Below are 20,978 nucleotides of genomic sequence, written 5' to 3'. Positions count from 1 at the left end.
CATACTCTTAAGTTCCTTCCACTCTACCAAGCTGCCTCACAAATGAATACCACTCTATCACACTTTATGGCTGGCAAAGCCATTTCAGATATGTATATTATTTGACTGTCACAATAACTCCACGATAGACATAAATATTACCGTCCCTCCCCAGACTTTTTCTCCTGTTCACATCACATGTCAAATTGCCTTCCAGTTTTTTCCCCTGTTGAACCAGGTGTCAAACTGCATGCCAAATTACTGTAGAACATACTCTTTGTAAAGGAAACAATTTAAGTTCTATATATGCTTAATTATCTATCAGACACTACAATAAGTGCTAAGAAGAATAAGTTGAAAAGTGAACATAAGGCAGATAGTTAAGTAGCCATGAGTGAGCTCCCAAAGTATACGACACTACGATTTGTGTCTTGTTATGAACCATAATCCACCTCACCAGACAACCCTATCCTTGCAGGAGTTATCACTGCATAAAAAAACTAAGAAACCTTCCTGGCATCTCTCAGTTAATGTGTGCACTGGGATTTGAATCTGGGTCTCTTTGACCCCAAATTGTGTTCTTCCATTTCAAAATACTGTTTCAGATTTTGCTTCCATGGCTTCATAATGTAGAAAAATATGTCAACATGTTCTCAACTGTAAGTAAATTGCTCTGAAATTATTTTGATGGTTGAGAAAATCGATTTAACCTTTGGAAAAATCTAGACAGTTTTTAGAAAAAAAACAAAACAAAACAAAACAGTAAGTCTTTTTTTAATGTTTTTTTTTAAACGTTTATTCATTTATGAGAGACAGAGAGAGCGCGCGACTGGGGGAGGAGCAGAGAGAGAGAGGGAGACACAAAATCTGAAACAGGCCCCAGGCTCTGAGCTGTCAGCACAGAGCCTGATGCAGGGCTCAAACCCACAGACTGAGAGATCATGACCTGAGCTGAAGTCGGCCGCTTAACCGACTGAGCCACCCAGGTGCCCCCCAAAAAACAGTAAGTCTTAATGCAAATAGATTGCTGATGGCCCTCTGTGGGCAGGTGTTTGGCTGCAATGATAAATGTGCTTCAATTTTGTATTTGTACAGTTAACATATAAAAATAGATTTCCATTGGTAGGTATAAACACCAGAGCTACAAAGGTGTAAATCTGTCATTCTGAAGCAATCCAGAGTAGTGCACGGAATTCCACCGTAAATAGGTAAATTATCCAACTCTATCTTGGTTTTGCTACTACAACACATCATATGAACAACAGTGATAGATGTATTTTATTCACTTACTAAAACTCATCCATAATGATAGGTAAAATGTATTCATCATATACAACAGATGCGAAGGCTGTGGTATTTTAGATGCGTTTTATCATTGAGTCTTGCGGCAAGCAGGTAAGGAAAACATGGAGATTCTTTCCATAATTCAGATGGGCAAACTAAGTCTCAGAGGTGTTGAATAACTTGCTGAGTTCAATAGCTGGTTATTGGCTTTGAGTCTTGGCCATCTGACCTAACAGCTTGTGCACTTAATGACTATACTTTATTAAACACTTACAATGCACAAGGATACATGTTGGGTGCTCTGGCATACAAAAAAATGAGTACGAATGTGCGGGTAATAAGAAAAAAAAAACATTCTGAAATAAAGGCACTTCTAAAAAGCAATAATGCCTATTTCTGAAATGATTCCTACTGTCCATTTTATCCACTTTGACAATCATATTGATTATAAAGAACAAATCTATTTATATTAGATCAATTTTTAAATAATCTTACAGTAGTATTCCCAATACAGAAGTAAATCATGAACTTGGCTTTATAATGTAATAAGGAAATGCTGTCATAGGCTGAAATGTGTCCCCACAAAATTCATGTGTTGAAGTCCTAATCTCTGGCACTTCAGAATGTGACTCTATTCTTGGATAAGCTCTTTAAAGAGGTAATTAAGTTAAAATGAAGCCTTCAGGATGGGCCCTACTATGATAGGATGGGTGTCCTTACAACAAGAGGAGATTAGGACATTGATTGGTTCAGAGAGAAGACCATGTGAGGACAAAGAAGGAAGACAGCCATCCAGAAGCCAAGGTGACAGACTTCAGAAGAAAACAACCTTGCTGACACCTAGATCCGTTCCAACCTCCAGAACTATGAGGAAATACATTTCTGTTATTTAAACCACCTAGTCTGTGGTACTTTGTCAGAGGAGATTAATACAAGCACCTTGACATACTTTATGTTAACTAAAGCCAATCAAGTTTAAGGGAAAGTATACTAAAAACTAGTCTTTTTGACAAACAAATACTCTAGGAAAATTCTCAATACCTTACCACATAAAATCCCTATTTTAAAAAAAGAGAGACCATCCATTTAACCTGGTGCTCTTTTTCCTTAGAGTAATTGTTTTCAAACTTTGCCAAACACAGGAAACTCTGGGAAATTTTAAAGAAAAATATTGGTGCTTGAGCCCCACACCAGACATTTTGATTCAACTGATCCAGGGTGTGGCCTGGACATGGAGATTTTAAAAGCTCCCCTAGTACTTTTCATATCTCTGCGTTAGAACTCAAGATTAAAAACCCTTCAGAGGGCAGTTCACCATGCAGAATTAATTTAAGAAATAAATATCAGATATTTCCACAAGATGGCGTATTATTGCATTTGAAAGAAATAAAATTGAGAAACATTTTCAAAATGCAACTCTATACCATTACATGGAGAACAAATTGGGTTTAGATTGAAATTATACCAGATAGGAGCAATGATAAAATGAGTCACAGCCTTCTGAAAAGACGTGAGGTTTAAGTAACATATTACTAACCTTGTCTTCAACAAGGGGTCCACCCTGAGCCAATGAGAACGTCCATGGCTGCCATGACCTTAGCCTGCTCTTCCCCCTTGGCAGAACTGTGGTCCCCTGTTCACTCTCCACAACCCGTCAGGGAGCTTTCGAACTCTTTGACAGTGGGGTGCTAAAGACACACACTTGCTATTATATAAAACATAGAATCTTTATTCAGCCACACACATGTTCAGTTAGTATTTTACAGATGAATATACATATATACTGAGTTACGTAGCCATTGCTCAAATGTTCAAATCTAACTTTACTCTTGATAAGAGACACACTCTTCTCAAATTTGGGGATTTACACCAACATCCCAGAAAAGACTTAGCCTGTCTGTGATTGTTTGAAAATAAAAGTAAAAAGCTTTTAACCGTTAGAAAAGATATTCTATACTTTAATGGTAGCTTTTAAAACCTTCTCTTGTTCACTATTGAATGGCCATAAGGGTGAGAGGAACATGGAAAAGGCAGAAGAGTTTTAAATGCAAATATGTATCTACCGAAGGAACCATTCCTTACCCCCCTCGGCATCCTGATATTTCTGCTACCAAATCTCTGACTAGTTATATAAAGGTTTTTGTTTCCAAGGAAACCAAACCACTGACATCTATGGAATTTAATGAACATGAAAAAGGAACCATGCCATATAATTTACATCTGGAGATAAATGTGACTGGCTGTCAAAACCATTACACACACACAGATAATTCTGTGAAGTTTTAAGCTCTATTTTTGTCCATTTAGTAAAGATGTAAATAAATACTTTTATGGAAGCAGGATGACAACAAACAAACAAAAATTCTTGCATCATGTCAGGTAAGTTGAGAAATAGTTAGAACCAAGAATATACGGGCTGAAGGTAGAGCTCCTTAGCGATTGAGAGAAAAAGAGAGAAACCTTTATTTTATTCTACAAAAGGTTTTCTTCTTCCCTCGACTTCAAATATCTGTAACAAATTTTATGACCGTGGCTTCACACAATGGTGGAATCTGTACAAAGTTAGGGAAATAGCTTATAATCAGCAAAGGGGGACAATAAATAAAGCACTCATTTCAACTCCCGGCCTCATAGATGATTCATTGAAACCACTGTTGTAGAACATCCAAATAACAGCTCATTATGAGATTTATATATTGGCATCCGGATCCTATGATGAGCTATTTGGGATTCGACAACCCTTAAATAAATAGCCTATTTTGGATATTAGCAGGGAAGGCTGATAATATGTGGGAAAAAATAAAGCGTATATAAAATGGTAACTTCAATAAAATTAAAAGTGTACAAAAGTGAGAAGAAAAAGCTAGAAGGAAATTCCACCATTTTATCTAAATGACTACTCCCTCCTTCTTGAAATCCTTTTTTAGATGTCCAGAAAATACTCTCTTCTGATTCTTGTCCTCACTGGTTGTTCCTTCTGTCTTTTCCTTTTTTCCTTTTTTTTTTTTTAAATTGTGGTAAAATATGCATGCCATAGTTTACCATTTTAATGATTTTCAAGTGTATAGGTTAGTGACATTAGGTAATAGTCATTGTTGCGTTATGCAATCATTAACCACCATTCACCTCCAGAACTTTTTAATGTTGTCATAACAAACTCTGTACCCATTAAATAATAACTTCCCATTCTCTCATTCTTGCCTCCTCCCAGCCCCTGGAAACTGCCATTCTACTTTCTGGCTGTACGGATTTGCCTACTCTAGTTACCTCATATAAGTGAAATCATACACTATGTGTCCTTTTGTGTCCGGTTTATTTCATTTAGCATAGTGTCTTTAAGGTGTACCCATGTAGAGCCTGTGTCAGAATTTCATTTCTTTATAGGTTAAATAATAATCCACTGTGGTACATATATATTGTGAATAATGCCACTATAAACACTGGTATACAGATACCTGTTTGAAGCCCCTGTTTTCAGTTCTCTTAGTTATATACCATTCTTGGCCTCTTTCCTGACTCTTTTTCATCCATTTTTTAAAATGTTTTATTTATTTTTGAGAGAGAGAGAGAGAGAGAGAGTACGAGTGAGGGAGGGGCAGAGGGGGGGGGGGACACAGAATCCACAAAGCAGGCTCCAGGCTCTGAGCTGTCAGCACAGAGCCTGATGTGGGGCTCGAACTCGTGAACCATGAGATCAAGACTGAAGCTGAAGTCGACGCTCAACTGACAGTCACACAGGCTCTTTTCCATTTTTTAAAAGTTTAAATGCTGGAGGTCCCAGGGCTCAGACATCACCCTGCTTTCTTCTACACCTACATTCCTTAAGAGTCCTCATTTAGCTTTGAGATTTAAATATTCACTTACAACTCCATGGCCAACCTTTCCCCTGAACAACAGATCTGTATATCCAAATACGACATCATCAGGTATAAGTGGAACAGACACCTCAAACATGAAATATCCAAAAACAAACAAACAAAGAAGCAAACTCTGAATTTTTCTATTTAAATGTGTTTCTTTCTTCCTTCCCAGCTTAGGACACAGCAGCTCAGTCCTTCCACTTTTCCAGGTCCAAACACTAAGCATTGTTCTTGAATCCTTTTTTCATACCTCACATCCCACACATTAACAAACCTTGTGGTGCCACCTTCAAATTCAGATTCTGACATTCTTTCTCCCCCTTACCTTTACATCTTGCAGTTAATATAATTATCAGCACCACTCAGGATATTAGCAATAGCCATTTGGTTGGCGTCCCTACTTCTTCCTTTCTCTTCTATGGTCTATGCTCCATGCAGTGGCAAGTGATGTTTTGAAAAGCAAAATCAGATCTTGTCACTACTCTATTCAGAACTCTCAGATCCCTTCTTCGTTCTCACAGAAGAAAAAGCCACAGTCATTAGCCTGGTCTACAGGGCGAGAATAATGTGGTCCCTGGCTACCTCTCTGATTTCATCATCCTTTCTCTCTTGCACACCACTGTAGACAACTGGCTTCCTTGCTATTCCTCAAATATACCAACTATGTTCCCACGTCAGCACCTTTACTCTTGCTCTGCCCTCTGCCTGGAATGCTCTTCCTTTTCTTAATTAATATCTCTACTCCTATCACCTCATCTTAAAAAGAGAACATACTCCATGATGACTCAACAAAGCAGCAAGCCTCTCCACCACTCATGGTCAATGATCTCTGTCCTGTTTTATGGGTCCCAGCGGGACTGATCTGTTATCTGCCCCCCACCCCCCAGTGGGATGCTGGAGTCTGCTTGTAGGGCTAGGCACTGTGGTGTATGTTCCTTTCCAAATATGCTTTTAATTATTTTATTTTATCTTATCTTATTTATTTTTTGCATTTAATGATTTTAAAAGCCATCATTTTCATTTGGGGTTTCAGAAAACTAAAACTGATCAATTTTTAAAATTTCATTTTACTCTAATCTGCCTTATGTGGTTGTAGTGATACTACTTGCCACGTAGAACTTAATTGTAATCTAGATATTTACCAGGAATCTGTATTCCAATTAGCATTACACATCTGAAATAAACTGCCCTTTATCAATAGAATGAATTGGTTAATTGTCAGCAAAGCACATGAAGCAGTTTTCTTTGGACGAAACACAATTTGGAAGTTAAACTATAGAAATATTTTTCAGTGGCATTGCTGCAAGTATTATTGAGAGTGAATGTCAACAACAGAGTTTTCATGTTCAAAGCCTAGGAGAGCCTCCTTAAGTACACAGTCTCTATGGAGTCCACAGCAATCCTACAATTGCCTTCGAGAAGCCACGTGCAAAGTTCGGCATAAATCTTTCTTTCTTCCTTCCTTCCCTTTTTTTTTTTTTTAACTTTTCAATGTTTATTTATTTTTGAGAGAGAGAAAGAGTGAGAGTTGGAGAGGGTCAGAGAGAGGGAGACACAGAATCTGAAGCAGGCTCCAGGCTCTGAGCTGTCAGCACAGAGCCCGACGCTCAAACCCACGAACCAAGAGATCATGACCTGAGCTGAAGTCTGGCGCTTAACCGACTGAGCCACCCAGGCGCCCCTCTTCCTTCCTTTTATTTTTGTTTGCATTGCACCTTACCTTGGTTAGAATGTGACCTGATATTTTATTAAGTGCACCTGGTTTCCTATGACCAAGGCAAGAAGTTTTAGTTGATACAAACTTGTTCAACATTAATTTTATAATCTACAAGATGGAGTGCCTTGGCTTGATTAACTTCTCATTTTAAAAGTTGGAATCAAGGGTTAACCCAACTTCCACACCTAAAACCCTGTGGCCCCCACATGCCCCATTTCATCGATGAGGAAGTAGAGGCACAGAGAGAAGTAGGTTACTGACTGAGCTGGCATCCAAACCCACATCTCCAGTTTTCTGGCTCCATCTACTTTTCAAATACACCTATAGATAAAATACATCCTGAGAATCCTGAGGATAAAGAAACTATCTTTCTCAGCAGCATTTTTAAACCTTTATGACATGGTGTAGAGTAAAAAATGCACTTTTTGTTGATCCAGAACATATATTCACATGCATGAAAGAAGTTTCACCAAACAAACTTATTCTGCACAAAACGCTGATATTTTTCATTCATTCTAGCCAGATCTATTTCATTTTATTAATGCTGTACATGTGCCACTAAACTGATCTGCTGGGTCAGCAACCCAGAGAAACCACAGGGATAAACTTTACTTTTTTAAAAAAGCTCCTTTTGAAATGAACATGCAGAGAATATGTGTACCCAGCACATGCAAGAGGCACATCCGAGAGCACCTCGTCTCTACACGTGCTTTATAAGCCTGGGAGGCAGGGAGAGAGAGAGCAAAGAAGGAAACATAAATACATTTTTTTAGATTTCAAAGGACAAGATGGTTTTTTTTTTCTTTTACGTTTTTATATGTGGATAAAAATCTTCCAATTTCTCTCCAGTGAGAAATTTTGAAACTGATAACTAGGACAAAGGCTGTATACAGAAAAGCCGATCTGGAATTTCATATACTGTGCTGGTAGTCGACATTTAAAATTCATTAACAGGGCAACACATAGACACTTCTCCATTTCTTCTAAATGTTATTTCCAATCACAGCAGGCATAGAAAATAGTTCGTCTTCAGCTAGATTGTGAATTTTTATGTAATGAGATGCTGTGGAAAACAAAAATAATATGCGTGCACAGATAAATATTTGAGGGGTGCCTGAGTATTTTGGTAAATAATATCTGCTCCACACATGTTCTTCCTTCCTTGATGGTCTGTAAACCCCTGCAGAAAGTCTTCCACTCAATCTGTCTTCATGTTCCATTGACTCCTCATCCTTACTGGGCTTGTCTCACTCCATACTGCTATCCTGACACTTTTTATTCTTATGCCATCAGTCCTACTGCTTTTGTTCCAGCCAACACTATGGTCTCCTCTTACTTAGTTTTCCTCCTCCGGCCATAGGCCTCCTTCTACAAGGTGGTTATACGTGGGAAGCTTGTTTCTCTTTTGGTCCCCATACTGAACTGCTGCTAATGTGGGGGACCCGGGAGGTGCCAGTGATGGTGAGTGGAGGATGGCCACCAAAGGGATCCTGAGGATGGAAGAGGAATTGCCTCTGGCACCTTGGAAGCCAGACTGGCAAGAGAAAGAAGGATCTGTTCCCTGGTGATAGTCTTTGAGCAGCTGAGTGAGACTTCCATTGGAATTTTCAATACATTCCAATCATTTCTAATAAGTTTTCTTTTTAATTATTTATCCAGTTTGAGCTGGGGTTTTCTTTTGCAACTTAAAGACTTTTTTTTTTAAGTTTATTTATTTTGAGCGAGAGAGAGAAAGAGAGAGCAAGCAAGTAGGGAAGGAGCAGAGAGAGAGAGAGGGAGAGAGAATCCCAAGCAGGCCCCATGCTGTCAGCACAGAGCCTGATGTGGGGCTTGCTCCCACGAACTGCCAGGTCATGACCTGAGCTGAAATCAGGAGTCAGATGCTTAACTGACTGAGCCGCCCAGGCTCCCCTTGCAGCTTAAAGACTTCTAAACTGAGAGTCATATCAACTTCTTTCTCGCCTATCATTCCACAAAGCCACTTTCATCCAAGCCCCACAATCCAATCTCTCTTTACAACATAAACTTTTCCACATAAAGTGAAATTAAAACCTGACTTCCTGCAAATATGATTGAAATTTTTTAATAATATTAAATATAAAAATAACAATGATAATACCAACAATAGTGGCTAATGTTTAATGAGTGCCTATTAAATAGCAGTGATCTGTTAAGTCAGTGGTGCTCAAATTTTGCTACAAATCTGCTTTTCAAAAGCCCTGATATCCACACTACAACACCAGTTAGAATATTGTAGCACCAGAATCTTTGGGATTAGGAAACAGACATTACCATTTTTTAAAGCTTTTGAGGTGATTCCACAGGCAGTCAAATTTGAGAACTCCTCTGCTAAAGATTTCCTAAGGAATGATTTAATTTAGCCATTATAGTAATGATACGAAGTGCCCATTCATTATTATCTTAGTTACTATTATTGTTGTTGTTATCATTATCACCATGTAGCCAATGAGGAAGCCTGAGTCTCAGGAAGGTCACACAACAGAACCCAGGTTTTAAAATATTAAAGTAGACTGAAGTTCTTGAAAACCAGCAAGGAACAGAGTGGAAAAATGCCAAGGACACAGATAAGCCACAGAGAAAGCAATCTTTAGTGGGGGGGGGGGGGGACAAAAGAAAACAAAACAGTAAAGGTCAGAGTATTCCAAGTATCCAAGTCTGTCCTTAAGAGAAATATTTTAGGATCTAATAGTGGTTTATTAGCTGAGCATAGCACAGACCCTAGTTCTATTCATTTATCCTCATTCAATAGACACGTATCCAACCGCGTCCATAAATGAAACACTGAACTGATCAGCAGGCTGAATGCTACAGTAAAAGAGAGAGAGGGAAGCCAGAAAGAAACTCCAGGTGGCAGAGATGCCAACTCCACCTCTGATGCCTGCAGACAAAGGGGGCTCTACGGGAGTGTAGGCAGCAGTAGTCTTTATCATCAATATTGATCATCAAATTTCAAGTTAGGCCAATGAACTTGCATTTAAAGGCAAACTTTATAACTCTGCTATCAACGCAGTTCTTGGAACTAACAGGCTTACCTGAAACATGGCTGGAATGTTTTGGGGGAAAGAAGAAGAAAGAACTTCTTTCCCACACTAAACATTAAACAATTCTGAATCATCAAGGAAGCATTAATAATGATAAGCTTGCTACAAAATTAAAAGACCAAACTACTAAAATTTGATTATATTATGAAGAGAGCAACACAACTAATAGACTATTTGCACATGAAAACACATTTAGAAAACTTCTTGAAAATAATTCAGATTTTTCTGTCTTCATTTTTCACGTTTTCCTATAGATCAGCTTAACTCCTACAGCAGTAAAACCAGTATTTGGGTGTTCGTTCCATGGCAGAATTTGCCAGCAAATATTGCACTGTTATGTATCTGAAGAATGATCCTTCCAGGTGATTTTTTTTTCTTTCTGTTTCTCCACAGCAACAGATAATTTTTGATGTCAAAGAAAGTATTTTGACTTTTAAAGAATAAAACAAAAGTTGCAGGCAGATACTCAAATAGAAAATCGCTAGTTTTATATCAATTATGGTAAGAGGTAAGAGTTCCTGAATGGCACCTGTACTTCCCTATTTGACAATATTATCTTTGCTAGAAAGGAAGTATTTAACGTACTAAAATTTGAATACAATAAAGAGTAGTTTCCCACTGTACAGGCAAGTCAATGCAGTTTGTTAGTATACTCAACCAGAATCTAAGTTTAAAAAAATTTGTATATTCTTTATTCAACATTTGTTAAATAATCTTCCAAAAAAAAAAAAAAAGGAAATAAAATCACAAACACTGCTTTGAGTATTTCTTCAGTAAGGTTTTTAAACAAAAACAAATTGACAGGCCACACAACTGATCCCAAACTTCCCCGGGTCTTCACTAGTAACATTTATAGAAGGACTTCACACCCTTTGGCTTTTTGGATGAAGTGATATTACTTATAAAGTATTTGAATTACAGTCTTATTCATCATGTCTAAGAGTTAGTTCATGTATGCATATGAGGCTCCAGGAAGTTTCCAAGTAACTTCAAGAACATTTTAACTATTTAGAATTACCCAGAAACTTTGGCCTCATTATATATTTTTCAAGCAACATGAAAATTAGAGGACAGAAAGCAAGACCCTGTGTCCAACTGCCTATATTTTTACTCACTGTTGCCTTCTTTGAACAAAAGTGGAAATGTTTAGGGCATACAGGCTTCTGGAAGGACTGGCTGTTTTATTGCGTTTTACAACATCTACAACAGAGAAACTTTTAACTGGGGCAATTAATTGATACCATGACACGGCCAAATCCTCAAAGCAGCATCTGGCGGGTGCACAACACTCCACTTCTTACCTTGGGAGCTTTGGCATGTTTCCCACATCTGGCATCCTTGACAAGGCTGAGATCTAACAGCTCCGTCTCCTGGAAGGCAAAAATGTGAAATTGTTAAGCATCCCCACAGATCTCCTTTCATTATTTTATATCACTGTCATCTCTTTAAAAAAAAACCATGTTATCTTGAGACCTGCCTGAAGATTTCTCTGCAGTTTCACATTCTTTATCAATCGAATTGGAGTGGAAACAACAAGATAGCTAACCGTTAACTGCTCAATTTAATATATATGCTGAGACATTTTGAAAGTATAATGGGCATGGTCAGGGTCCCCGGTCTATACTATGAGCTGTCCCTAAATCATCATGAACCATGCCTTCCTGCCCCGTGGTCAAAAAATAATCCTGAGAGTCAGTCTGAGTGTGAGGACATGTGAGTGGCATGGGAGATGGGGATAGGGGGTGGTGGAAAGAGATGTTCCCATCAGTTCACCTTGCCAAGGGAAAGAGATGAATCTGCCTCACCTACCTGCCCCCTCTCCAGCCTTTAGCACTCATATCTTATGCCTCGATCTTTTCATTTATTCATTATATATTACTGAACACCCATAATATGCAAGTTACTCTAGGATACAAGATACATAAAATGTGATAGCTCCTCTGGATGGACTTGCTGTCAAACAAGGGAGTAAAGAAATGTATATGCATAAGACAAGGGAGGATGTGTTAATGCCAACTATAAAGTTAACTGCTATGGGAGTCAACAGAGAAAAGAAAGTTTTTCCCCCAGGGCTCAAAAAAAGTCCATGAAGGAGTCACGGAGCATGGATAAAAGGAGTTGGAAGGCATAACACTGGAAAATATCTAGACAAGAAAGGACCAGAGGTTTGGACAGAACCTTGAGGTATGGATGCTTAGAAATGCTTAGAGATGGAGAACACTGCAGGGGAGAAGGGTAAGGAGGCAGAAGGGGATAGAGAGGCACCCGGGAAGAAGGAACAGCACAGGGAAAATGTAATGGCAGCGTGGGAGGGGATTTTCACAGGCAACATTCAGTGTTCCATTACTGGGGCCTAGAACGTATGAAGAAAAGTCATGGGAGATGATACCAGAAAGGGATATGGGCAAAAGGATGGAAACCATGAGAGTCCAGCTAAGGACACTGAGCCATGAGTGTCGTGACAATACACATCGCCAAGTTAACAGGAGACTCTACGCTGGCGAGATGGAACGGCATTGCAATGAACAGTCATGCATCTGTCTCATGCTGACAATGAGACAGCTGGACGCAGGCCTCTAATTCCCTTCTTCTTACAGGAGGCACTGCAGCATCATTCTGCTGCTCAGAACCTCTAAACACGAGTGGGTGTAATTTCTTATGGGCCCTAATATCCCCAAGTACTTGTAGTTGGGGTTCCCAGACAATTCCTTCAAATAGCTGCCACCAGTTCCAAATGTTCCGTGTAAAAGGGTCTGATTATTTTCCTGCACTTGAGGTTGATTTCATGATTGCAGTCACAGGGGTGGGGGTGGAGTCTGTCCACTGGCATGAAAGACCACACAGCAGGTCCAACAGAACACGTGGCTCCAGCGCACTTATATGTGAAGCCCAAGCTTCACAGCTTGTTCTTGTGAACAAGAAACAGGGCCTTCTTTTCTTTTGCTCACCCTGGACTTATAAGTTTGCTTGTTCCCATTTTAGTGGATCCCTTAACCCATTCCTTGCCAGGTGTGACTGTTGGAAATCCTCCCAAACCCTGGGGTGTGAGGAGAGCAACCCAGCAAAGATCTTGCAGGATAGAAGATCTGGTACTACAATTCCCCTAAGGCTGTACCGTTCGCAATAGTGAAGGTCACCTTATCAGTGTTAGAAAAGAATGGTATCAATGCTAGACTCAATGATTCACTTAGGCAAATGCATAAGGAAGTCCTCAGACTTGAGGCGATGGAACAGCTGGTCTGGGTCTGTTATCTCCACAGCAAGACAACCAAAACCCGTGCTGGAAGGAGAGAAGCGGGAAGAGCCCTAAGCTTGAAGAAGCTTCAACCGGAAGACCAGAACCAAGTGGACATTTGAGAGACAGGAGATCAAATGAAGGTAGAGGTAACTGGAAGAAAGATGAAAGCCATAACATGGAGGTAGAATTGTCTACAGGGAAGAGAGGAGTCATAAACAGCCCTAGGGTTTCCATATTCCCCATTGGGACTTGGAAGTTTGGGCAAAATGATAATTCATTTTGGAGATGTTGGTTTGAGGGGTTCATCCAAGTAGAAATGCCAGTCATTAGTTCAATGGTGCATTATTTATCAAATGGTGCTATGTGGCAGGTACCGGCTTGGTACTGAGGAACGACACCAACAATGCAGAAAACAGCTGTTTTGAGCAGCTCATGCACAAAACCACTTATTATACTTTAAAGGAGACATTTCAAAGTACACTGAGACATGGGCTACAAAGGACTATGGCATCTTTTCAGCTAATACACGAGGGCGAGAAACAGTTTGCCAGACTTATAATTCTGTGTTCTGGTCGGGAAGGAGGGTTAGAGGAAGAGGAAACAGTAGGTGCAAATGCACAGAGGCAGGAATTGTGTGCAGAAAACTACAAGCCATGGGAGATACACAGCAGGGATGTGTGGACAGTTATCACAAACGCTTGGGACTTGGTAGTTATTACATGTGTGTCCTCTTTAAAATTATCCATAAAACACTGACATTTATGTTTGTCACACTTTTCCATATATGTTACATGATGTTTTCCATATATGCAGAATAAAATCATACACACATACATAACACATTTACCTCATCTTATATCATGGTTTTCTATCGAAGGAAATTCCTTCCAGTTGAGCAAACAAAGCCTTAAACTCTACTTGTTTATACACACAAAACCCAAAGTGACTTCACAAAGAACTAGATCTTAGCAGGAGTCATTATATAGACTTTTATATTACAGATAATGAACACTGTTTTCTACTCTCAGCTCAAGAAGAAACGTTCATTCCCCAAGTCACAGAGGGGTACTTAACGCTAGCTGCCCTGGGGATTCATTCCGATACCACAGCGTCTAAGAAATTTCTCTCGCCTGTGTGTAAAATTGTGTGTGTAGGAAAACCACCGCAGGGCACTATCAACGTGGGTAATGTGGCATGGGAAAGACCCAGGTGGAAAAGCTGTCCAATGGACTCATTCGAGTAGAAAGTGATGATTAAAATAGTGTCTCCCACTTCTATTAACACGCAACAGCTACCCCCCTGGGGTTTAACTACATTCTATTCTCGCTTCCACTAAAAAGAAAATGAGGAACCCAATGCACAGGACCACAATATGTTGCTTATGTCATTAAAACTTTTTCTAGGTTAATTTTCTCCAGTTAATAGTTTTAACAATTTACTCTCATTATTAGAAAGCAGTGAAATGGTCCCTTTCTCGGTTCATTTAAGAGATACTGATTTCCAGCTTTGTGGAATTCACTATCTTTTACTCATTAAGAGAGGAAGGTCACATGATGTTTAAGTAGAAAACCTGAGTTTGAGGAAGGGCCCTAAAATTAACTGGTCATGTATCCAACCAATCATGGGACACATCAAGCATCAACTGTATCATCTATAGAATGAGTATGATAACACTTTCCATACCCATGGCTCTCAAAGCTTAGCTTGCATGACAGTCATCTGGAAAACTTGTTAAAACAGACTGGCTGGGTGCCATCCATCAGCTTCTGGATCAGCCGGACTGGGATAGACCTGAGAATCTGCATCTCTAATAAGTTCTCAGGTGATGTGGATGCTGTTGGTCCATAGACCACACCAGTGCTTGTCAAAGCACTGATATATACTCATTCATGGGGTTGTTATTATAAGGCTTTTTAGGTGAACATGATTGATAAAATTATACATTACTTATATGTTATAATATGTTGCATGAAGAATCGACATCTGTCATTTCTTTATACAGAGAAGTGTGAAATAAAAATATTTTACCTCCTGAGTGCAAAAGTGTGCCTCGTGGTGAATCTAGGCTTCAATTTAATTGAAGAAAAACTACTGAATGACAAATGGCATCAACACCTACTCTAATAAGGGTTCTTAGCATTAAATTTCACCCTATAAAAGCAAATGTCTCTGTTCAAAAATTCAAGCAATCACTGAAATTGTTCTATGTTTGCTGAAAATGCTATGCTATATAACCTTTGCTTTATACTTAATAACATTAAAGATATCTTTAGAAAAGCAAAAGAAGGAAATTGGTTCTCTTTCACCTCTAAGCCCATCCAACAATGAAAAGAGGATTGGGGTGCCCTACCTTGGCCAGTAAAGGAAAGATGGACTAGTAGACCCACTTTATTTCCAAGGCATACAGTGGCCCCCTACAGAGCTTGGAGACCACACTCCTAGGACCCCCCATCCCCATATATCCACTAAAGTGTTGACAGATGTACCTTCTCCCTTTGTCAGTACAGATGAAAGTGAATTAACAGTAATCAAGTACTTATTTTTGATATTTTGAATGAGTGATGAGAAACGCTAAGGGAAGACCAAATTATCTCTGATGTTTACTATTCAGCAGAAAGATTTCAATCCATCAGCCATGAACCCACTGTGAGGTAGATGAGCCATGAAATGCACTGCAAACTCAGGAAAGAATACAGTTTAAAAACCAACTCTTTTCCAGAATACCAATTTCTGTGCATTGTCACCAAATTCCATTAGTCACCCGATATAATAACGTACTTGAAGTTCACACAATATATAATCAGAGCAGCAATTACAGTCACAAACATTTCACAGAGAAGATATTAATGGCTGGGCATGTGGGGAGGGTGATTATGGATACCTCCACATGTGGTATATTCATTAAGTTCAACTTCGATCTACCAAAAGTAGAAGACATTAATATGTTTTATTGACTGTCAAACCTCCCTAAAATGCCCAATGTTAAAGAAAAAAAACTATTTTGGAATCCTTTAATGAAGGGTTTTAATTTAAAGAGAAGCAGATGAAGCAGACTCAATTCTTTGTTCCTTTACTTTATTCCACTTCTGAGGGAGTAAAAATCTGTGTAGTGTACCTCTCAAAAAAAAAAAAATCCCCGCACTCTCTCCCACTCTCTTATTTCCTTTGTTCTCTAGCCTTCATTTTTGTCTTTTTTCCCCAAAGTCTGTATTGGATCCTCAGTGTATGAAACACCGGTGGAAATGAGGTGCACAGGTTATCAAAACCAACCACAGCAGAGAAAAGAGAAAGATGATACATCTGGGTTTCTTTATTGAAACCAAGCTAGGTTTAAAATGGTGAAAATGCCATAAAACTAGGGAGCAGAAAACTTGGAATTATCATTTGCAATCTGTGCATTATTAAGCCCCTTACTACAGATGTTTGTGCCTTGTATCCTTGTCTGTCAAGCAGAGAAGCAGATGCCAGCAACACCTTCTTCATTGGGCTGCTATTAAATCAAGTGAAGTATTAAACTAAGATCTCCACTTAACAGGAAAGAACTATTGTGTACATATAACATCTTATGCTTGCAACATTTCCCATTCTGGGTGAAAGAGAAAAGATGCTAGTAGAAAAGGCTAAAATGGATAGGTAACACATCTAGAAGAAAAACACAGAATGCAAATAAACAAAAGAATAGTATCTGAAAATCTAAAACCCCAGAGATATTTTATAAAACCTTGAAACCAAAATAAGAAAGACCACTTCTAGAGAAAACCAATTTTCACATTTGTGTGTCACAGTTAAATGCAAAATTAGATTAACATTTGAAATGGAGAAGAAACAATGACATAGTTCATGGGTTATGGGTTGTATTGTAATTATTGACATAGTCTGAGCCAATAAAATAAAAACCGAAAAAGTACAGTGATTCAATGAGAGGTTCCTATCACTAAAGGAGGCAAAGTCAAAGTAATATACTAATGATAGCAATAGTAACCATGACTATTAACAATGGACAACCAGCAATATGCCAAGAATTGTAAGAGATAATATTGGCATACATTATCTCATCAGTCTCTGCAACACCACTGTGACATGAGTATGACAGCTTCCATTGTGCAAACGAGAGAACTGATGGAAAAGTTGAGTGACAACTGTTGTTCAATTCTACAATGGCATCACAAATCTCAGCGTCTTGCCTACCTGATGTAAGCAGAACTCCTAGGTGGCCACCATGATTCCTGTGCCCTGATCCAGGCCTTTGTCCAATCTTCACCCTTTGAATGTGGTCAGCACCCAAGACTTGCTTTCAGCCAACAGAATATGGCACAGGTGAGAGGCTATCATTCCCGTGATGATGTTACTTTATATGGCAAATGTGAAGATTTTGCAAGTGTAATTAAAGTCTTCAATCAAGTGCCTTAAACTTAACCAAAGGGAGGTATCGTGGGTGAGTCTCTCCAAAGAGGATTTAGGAGTGAGAGACCTGAAGCAGCAGAGATGATCACCTGTTTCCTGTGTTGTGTGTTGTCTAAGAATTAAAGGGCTCAGTCTGAACAGAATTGTGTCAACAACCTGAATGAGCTTGGAAGAAGAACTCCAGCTCCAGATGAGAACACAGCCCAGTAGATGCCTTTAATGCAGCCTGTAAGACTCCAAGTAGGTGAGACCCTGAACTACTAAAACTGTAAAATAAAAAATGGTTGTTGTTTCAAGCCACTAAGTTTCCAGTAATGTGTCTTGCAGCCGTAGATAACAATATGCTGCCCCCATTGTTTCCATATTTTAATGCACTTAATTAAAAAGGGATGTAAATGAATTCACATACCTTGGCACTCCACCCAGCATAAAAATGATTGCAATACTGTCATCATTTTTGAATATGACCTACAGGAAACAATTACTCTAATGGAATCACAGACTTACGGTGCTGGGACAGATTGCAGATTAGGAAACTGAGACCAAAAGAAAACATATCAATTACCCCATATCACTGAGACTGAGTAAAGAATGGAAAAAGAATCCCCATTCTCCCAGGCCTATTTTTTTCTTCTAAAGAATTATTTTTCAATATTGACAAAGTAGCAGGAATATTAACTGAGTGATCCAATTTTAAAAAGAACACAGTTTTGTTCATGTACAAGGAAAAAAATACTATGATACATAGAATATGGCACTAATTTTAACAGGCTGTGTCCCCATGAGGCAGCGTGAAATTTATTGGCAAATATCTAATTTTTTCTGTGGAAAACCAAAAACGTAGTTTAGCCCCTAGTTATGAAAGAGCCAAATTTCCTTCTTACTTCCTTCTTTAGCTCCCTGAGAAACTTTTATATATTCATGTAATAATAAAAATTGTTTAAGTTAAAGCTGTTGTAAGTCAACATAAAATTATATCCATAGCACCAAAGTTTTATTAGGACATAAAATTAATAAAACAATTCCAACAGCATTTATGTCTATAACTGGATGCATATATAACCTAATGCATCAATGGACTAGGCAGGTCAGGGGAGGGAGGTCGCGAATGGGGTGGAGCAGGGACAGAAATGCCACACATGATTCCAAGGTTCTAGAGCATTAGTATCTTCTCGCAACTGTTTAAAATGATGAATGAAAACAGGTATAATTTAAAACAATACTAATTGGCTTTATTTTAACTTTACGTCGCTGACACTATTTAAAAAAAACAAAAACCTCTGCATAATCACTGTGGAAACCTGTATATGCTCTAAAGTTGAATAAAATCAGGAACATACTGGATGCCTATAACCAATATATTTTATTTTCCTACGTCTAATTTATTAACAGGCATGGAGGGATTCACCACATTCTTACAGAGAAGTATGGTATCGCATTTGTTACGGACTGAAAATATTTTTTTTAATTGTGACAACAATGATAAAGATTGCATTGTCACAGTTTTCTATTATGCCTGTGCTCAACAAAAGTCCTCATTTCAGGCCAATAAGATTAATTAGAAAGAATATCCATCACTTGGCAAATAGTTTCATAAATGCTTAAAACTCTCTTTGTGGATATTTTGTGGGAGCCTACAATCTGGTCTCCATAAAAAGTCACTTGCAATGAAATATGGAAGTGATATACATTAATCAGGCACATAAGCTGTTTCCACTTGAAAAGTCCAGATGATGTACATGTAGCCAGCTTTTCCCTTTAAATCGTCTAAAATGTTATCTCTGGTCTACACCTATTTCACTATGGATAAACAGCCACCTAAGCTTTTTTATCTGGTAGTGCAAGCTACTTTAGTCCTTTAACCTTACCTTAATGTAATATTTGAGCATAGCACCTATCTGCTTATATGAATTAAATTCTTTCATTTCCCTAAATCCGTGGTTCTTAAAGTGTGGTCCCTGGAATACTATCAGCACCAATAACACCTTGGAATATGTGAAAAACACAAATTCTCAGGTTCTACCATAGACTAGCTGAATCAGAACCTCTGAGGTAGAGCCCAGAATCTATACTTTAATTAAGCTTTGGGGTGATTCAGATGCAAAGTGGAACTTGAGAACTGTGTCCTAGATATTAAATGAAGACAGCAACTGCCCATAGAAAAGACAAATTAACCAGGGCTACAGCTTATTGTAGGACAGTCTGTAGGATACTGGACATGCTACCCAGATCCATTTAAAAAATAACTGCCTCGGAATCATATAAGCAATTACAGATCTGATAATGTAACTGAAAAAAGCCTTCTTCAGACTAGTGTCTTCAGCAGTACCATCAATATCACTATAGACTGAAGCAGTGATTTCACTTTGGACCCTACAGACTAGAAAAGTCAAGGGGAGGACCTAAAGATGCTTGGCCTATTTCCAGATGTGTTGATTCAACCCTATGCATGACACATCTGGGCTGACAACTGAAATATCCTTTTTCTTTTATTTTTTAATGTTTATTTATTATTTTTGAGAGAGTACAAGCCAGGGAGGGGCAGAGAGAACGGGACAGAGTATCTGAAGTGGGCCTGGACTGATAGCAGAAAGCCTGATGCAGGGCTTGAACTCCCCATCCGTCAGATCATGACCTAAGCCAAAGTCAGACGCTCAATTGACTGAGCCACCCAGGTGCCCCACGCCCCACATTTTCTCTTTTTTTTTTTTTGAAAAAAAATTTTTTTAATGTTTATTTTTGAGAGAGAGAGAGAAGACAGAGTATGAGTGGGGGAGGGGCACAGAGAGAAGGAGACACAGAATCTGAAGCAGCTCCAGACTCTGAGCTGTCAGCACAGAGCCCTACACAGGTTCAAACTCACGAGAGTCTTTTCTCTTTAATCACATTCTCATGGCATGCCTAGTGACCTCCAAATTTTCTTAAGTATGTGAAAATGGTATTTATTCTTGCCTTCCCTGGTAGCCACTTTGTAAATTCCATGCAGATAGACTCATTTTTCTCCTTCAGCTATTTATTCCAACATATATCACATATTTTTCTGCCTTAAGGTATGTGTTTTATCCTGCCACGCTCCTCCCCATGTACTAGGAACTAAAAGATTTTTTTAAGGCTTAATAGAAATTTACTGCTTCATCAAGGACATTCTAAGGCTTAAAAAAACCCAAAAAACTATGATTCATGGAAATTAAACAGCACACTCTTGAAAAACTAATGGATCAAAGAAAAAAAATCAAAGGGAAATTAGAAACGATCTTGAGATAAACAAAGATGAAAACAAAATATACCAGAACTTTTGGGATGCAACAAAAGCAGCAACCACAGGATTTTGATGACCTTTTAATCTCACAGGACATCCTGAATATAAAGAGTTGATCTACCTTCCAAAATGAGATTTTAAGTTGACATATATTTTTTAAGTTGACATATATTTT

General features: G+C 38.6%; 1 protein-coding gene across 1 annotated transcript in view; it reads right to left on the bottom strand.

Moving 5' to 3' along the window:
- The window catches only part of LOC124503877 (1-phosphatidylinositol 4,5-bisphosphate phosphodiesterase beta-1-like), a 455,749-nt gene that overhangs the window by 211,345 nt on the left and 223,426 nt on the right, over nucleotides 1–20,978 (bottom strand). Inside the window, exon 3 of the mRNA XM_047069167.1 lies at nucleotides 11,204–11,272. Coding sequence (XP_046925123.1) covers nucleotides 11,204–11,272 — 69 coding nt within the window. The remainder of the gene's footprint in view (nucleotides 1–11,203; nucleotides 11,273–20,978) is intronic.

The sequence above is a fragment of the Lynx rufus genome, unplaced genomic scaffold (assembly GCF_022079265.1).
Source record: "Lynx rufus isolate CCGP_SWC_20201006 ecotype Redwood Valley unplaced genomic scaffold, mLynRuf1.p SCAF_8, whole genome shotgun sequence".
Classification (NCBI taxonomy): domain Eukaryota; kingdom Metazoa; phylum Chordata; class Mammalia; order Carnivora; family Felidae; genus Lynx; species Lynx rufus.
The sequence above is the reverse complement of the archived record's forward strand: the minus strand, read 5'-3'. Positions and strand labels throughout refer to the sequence as shown.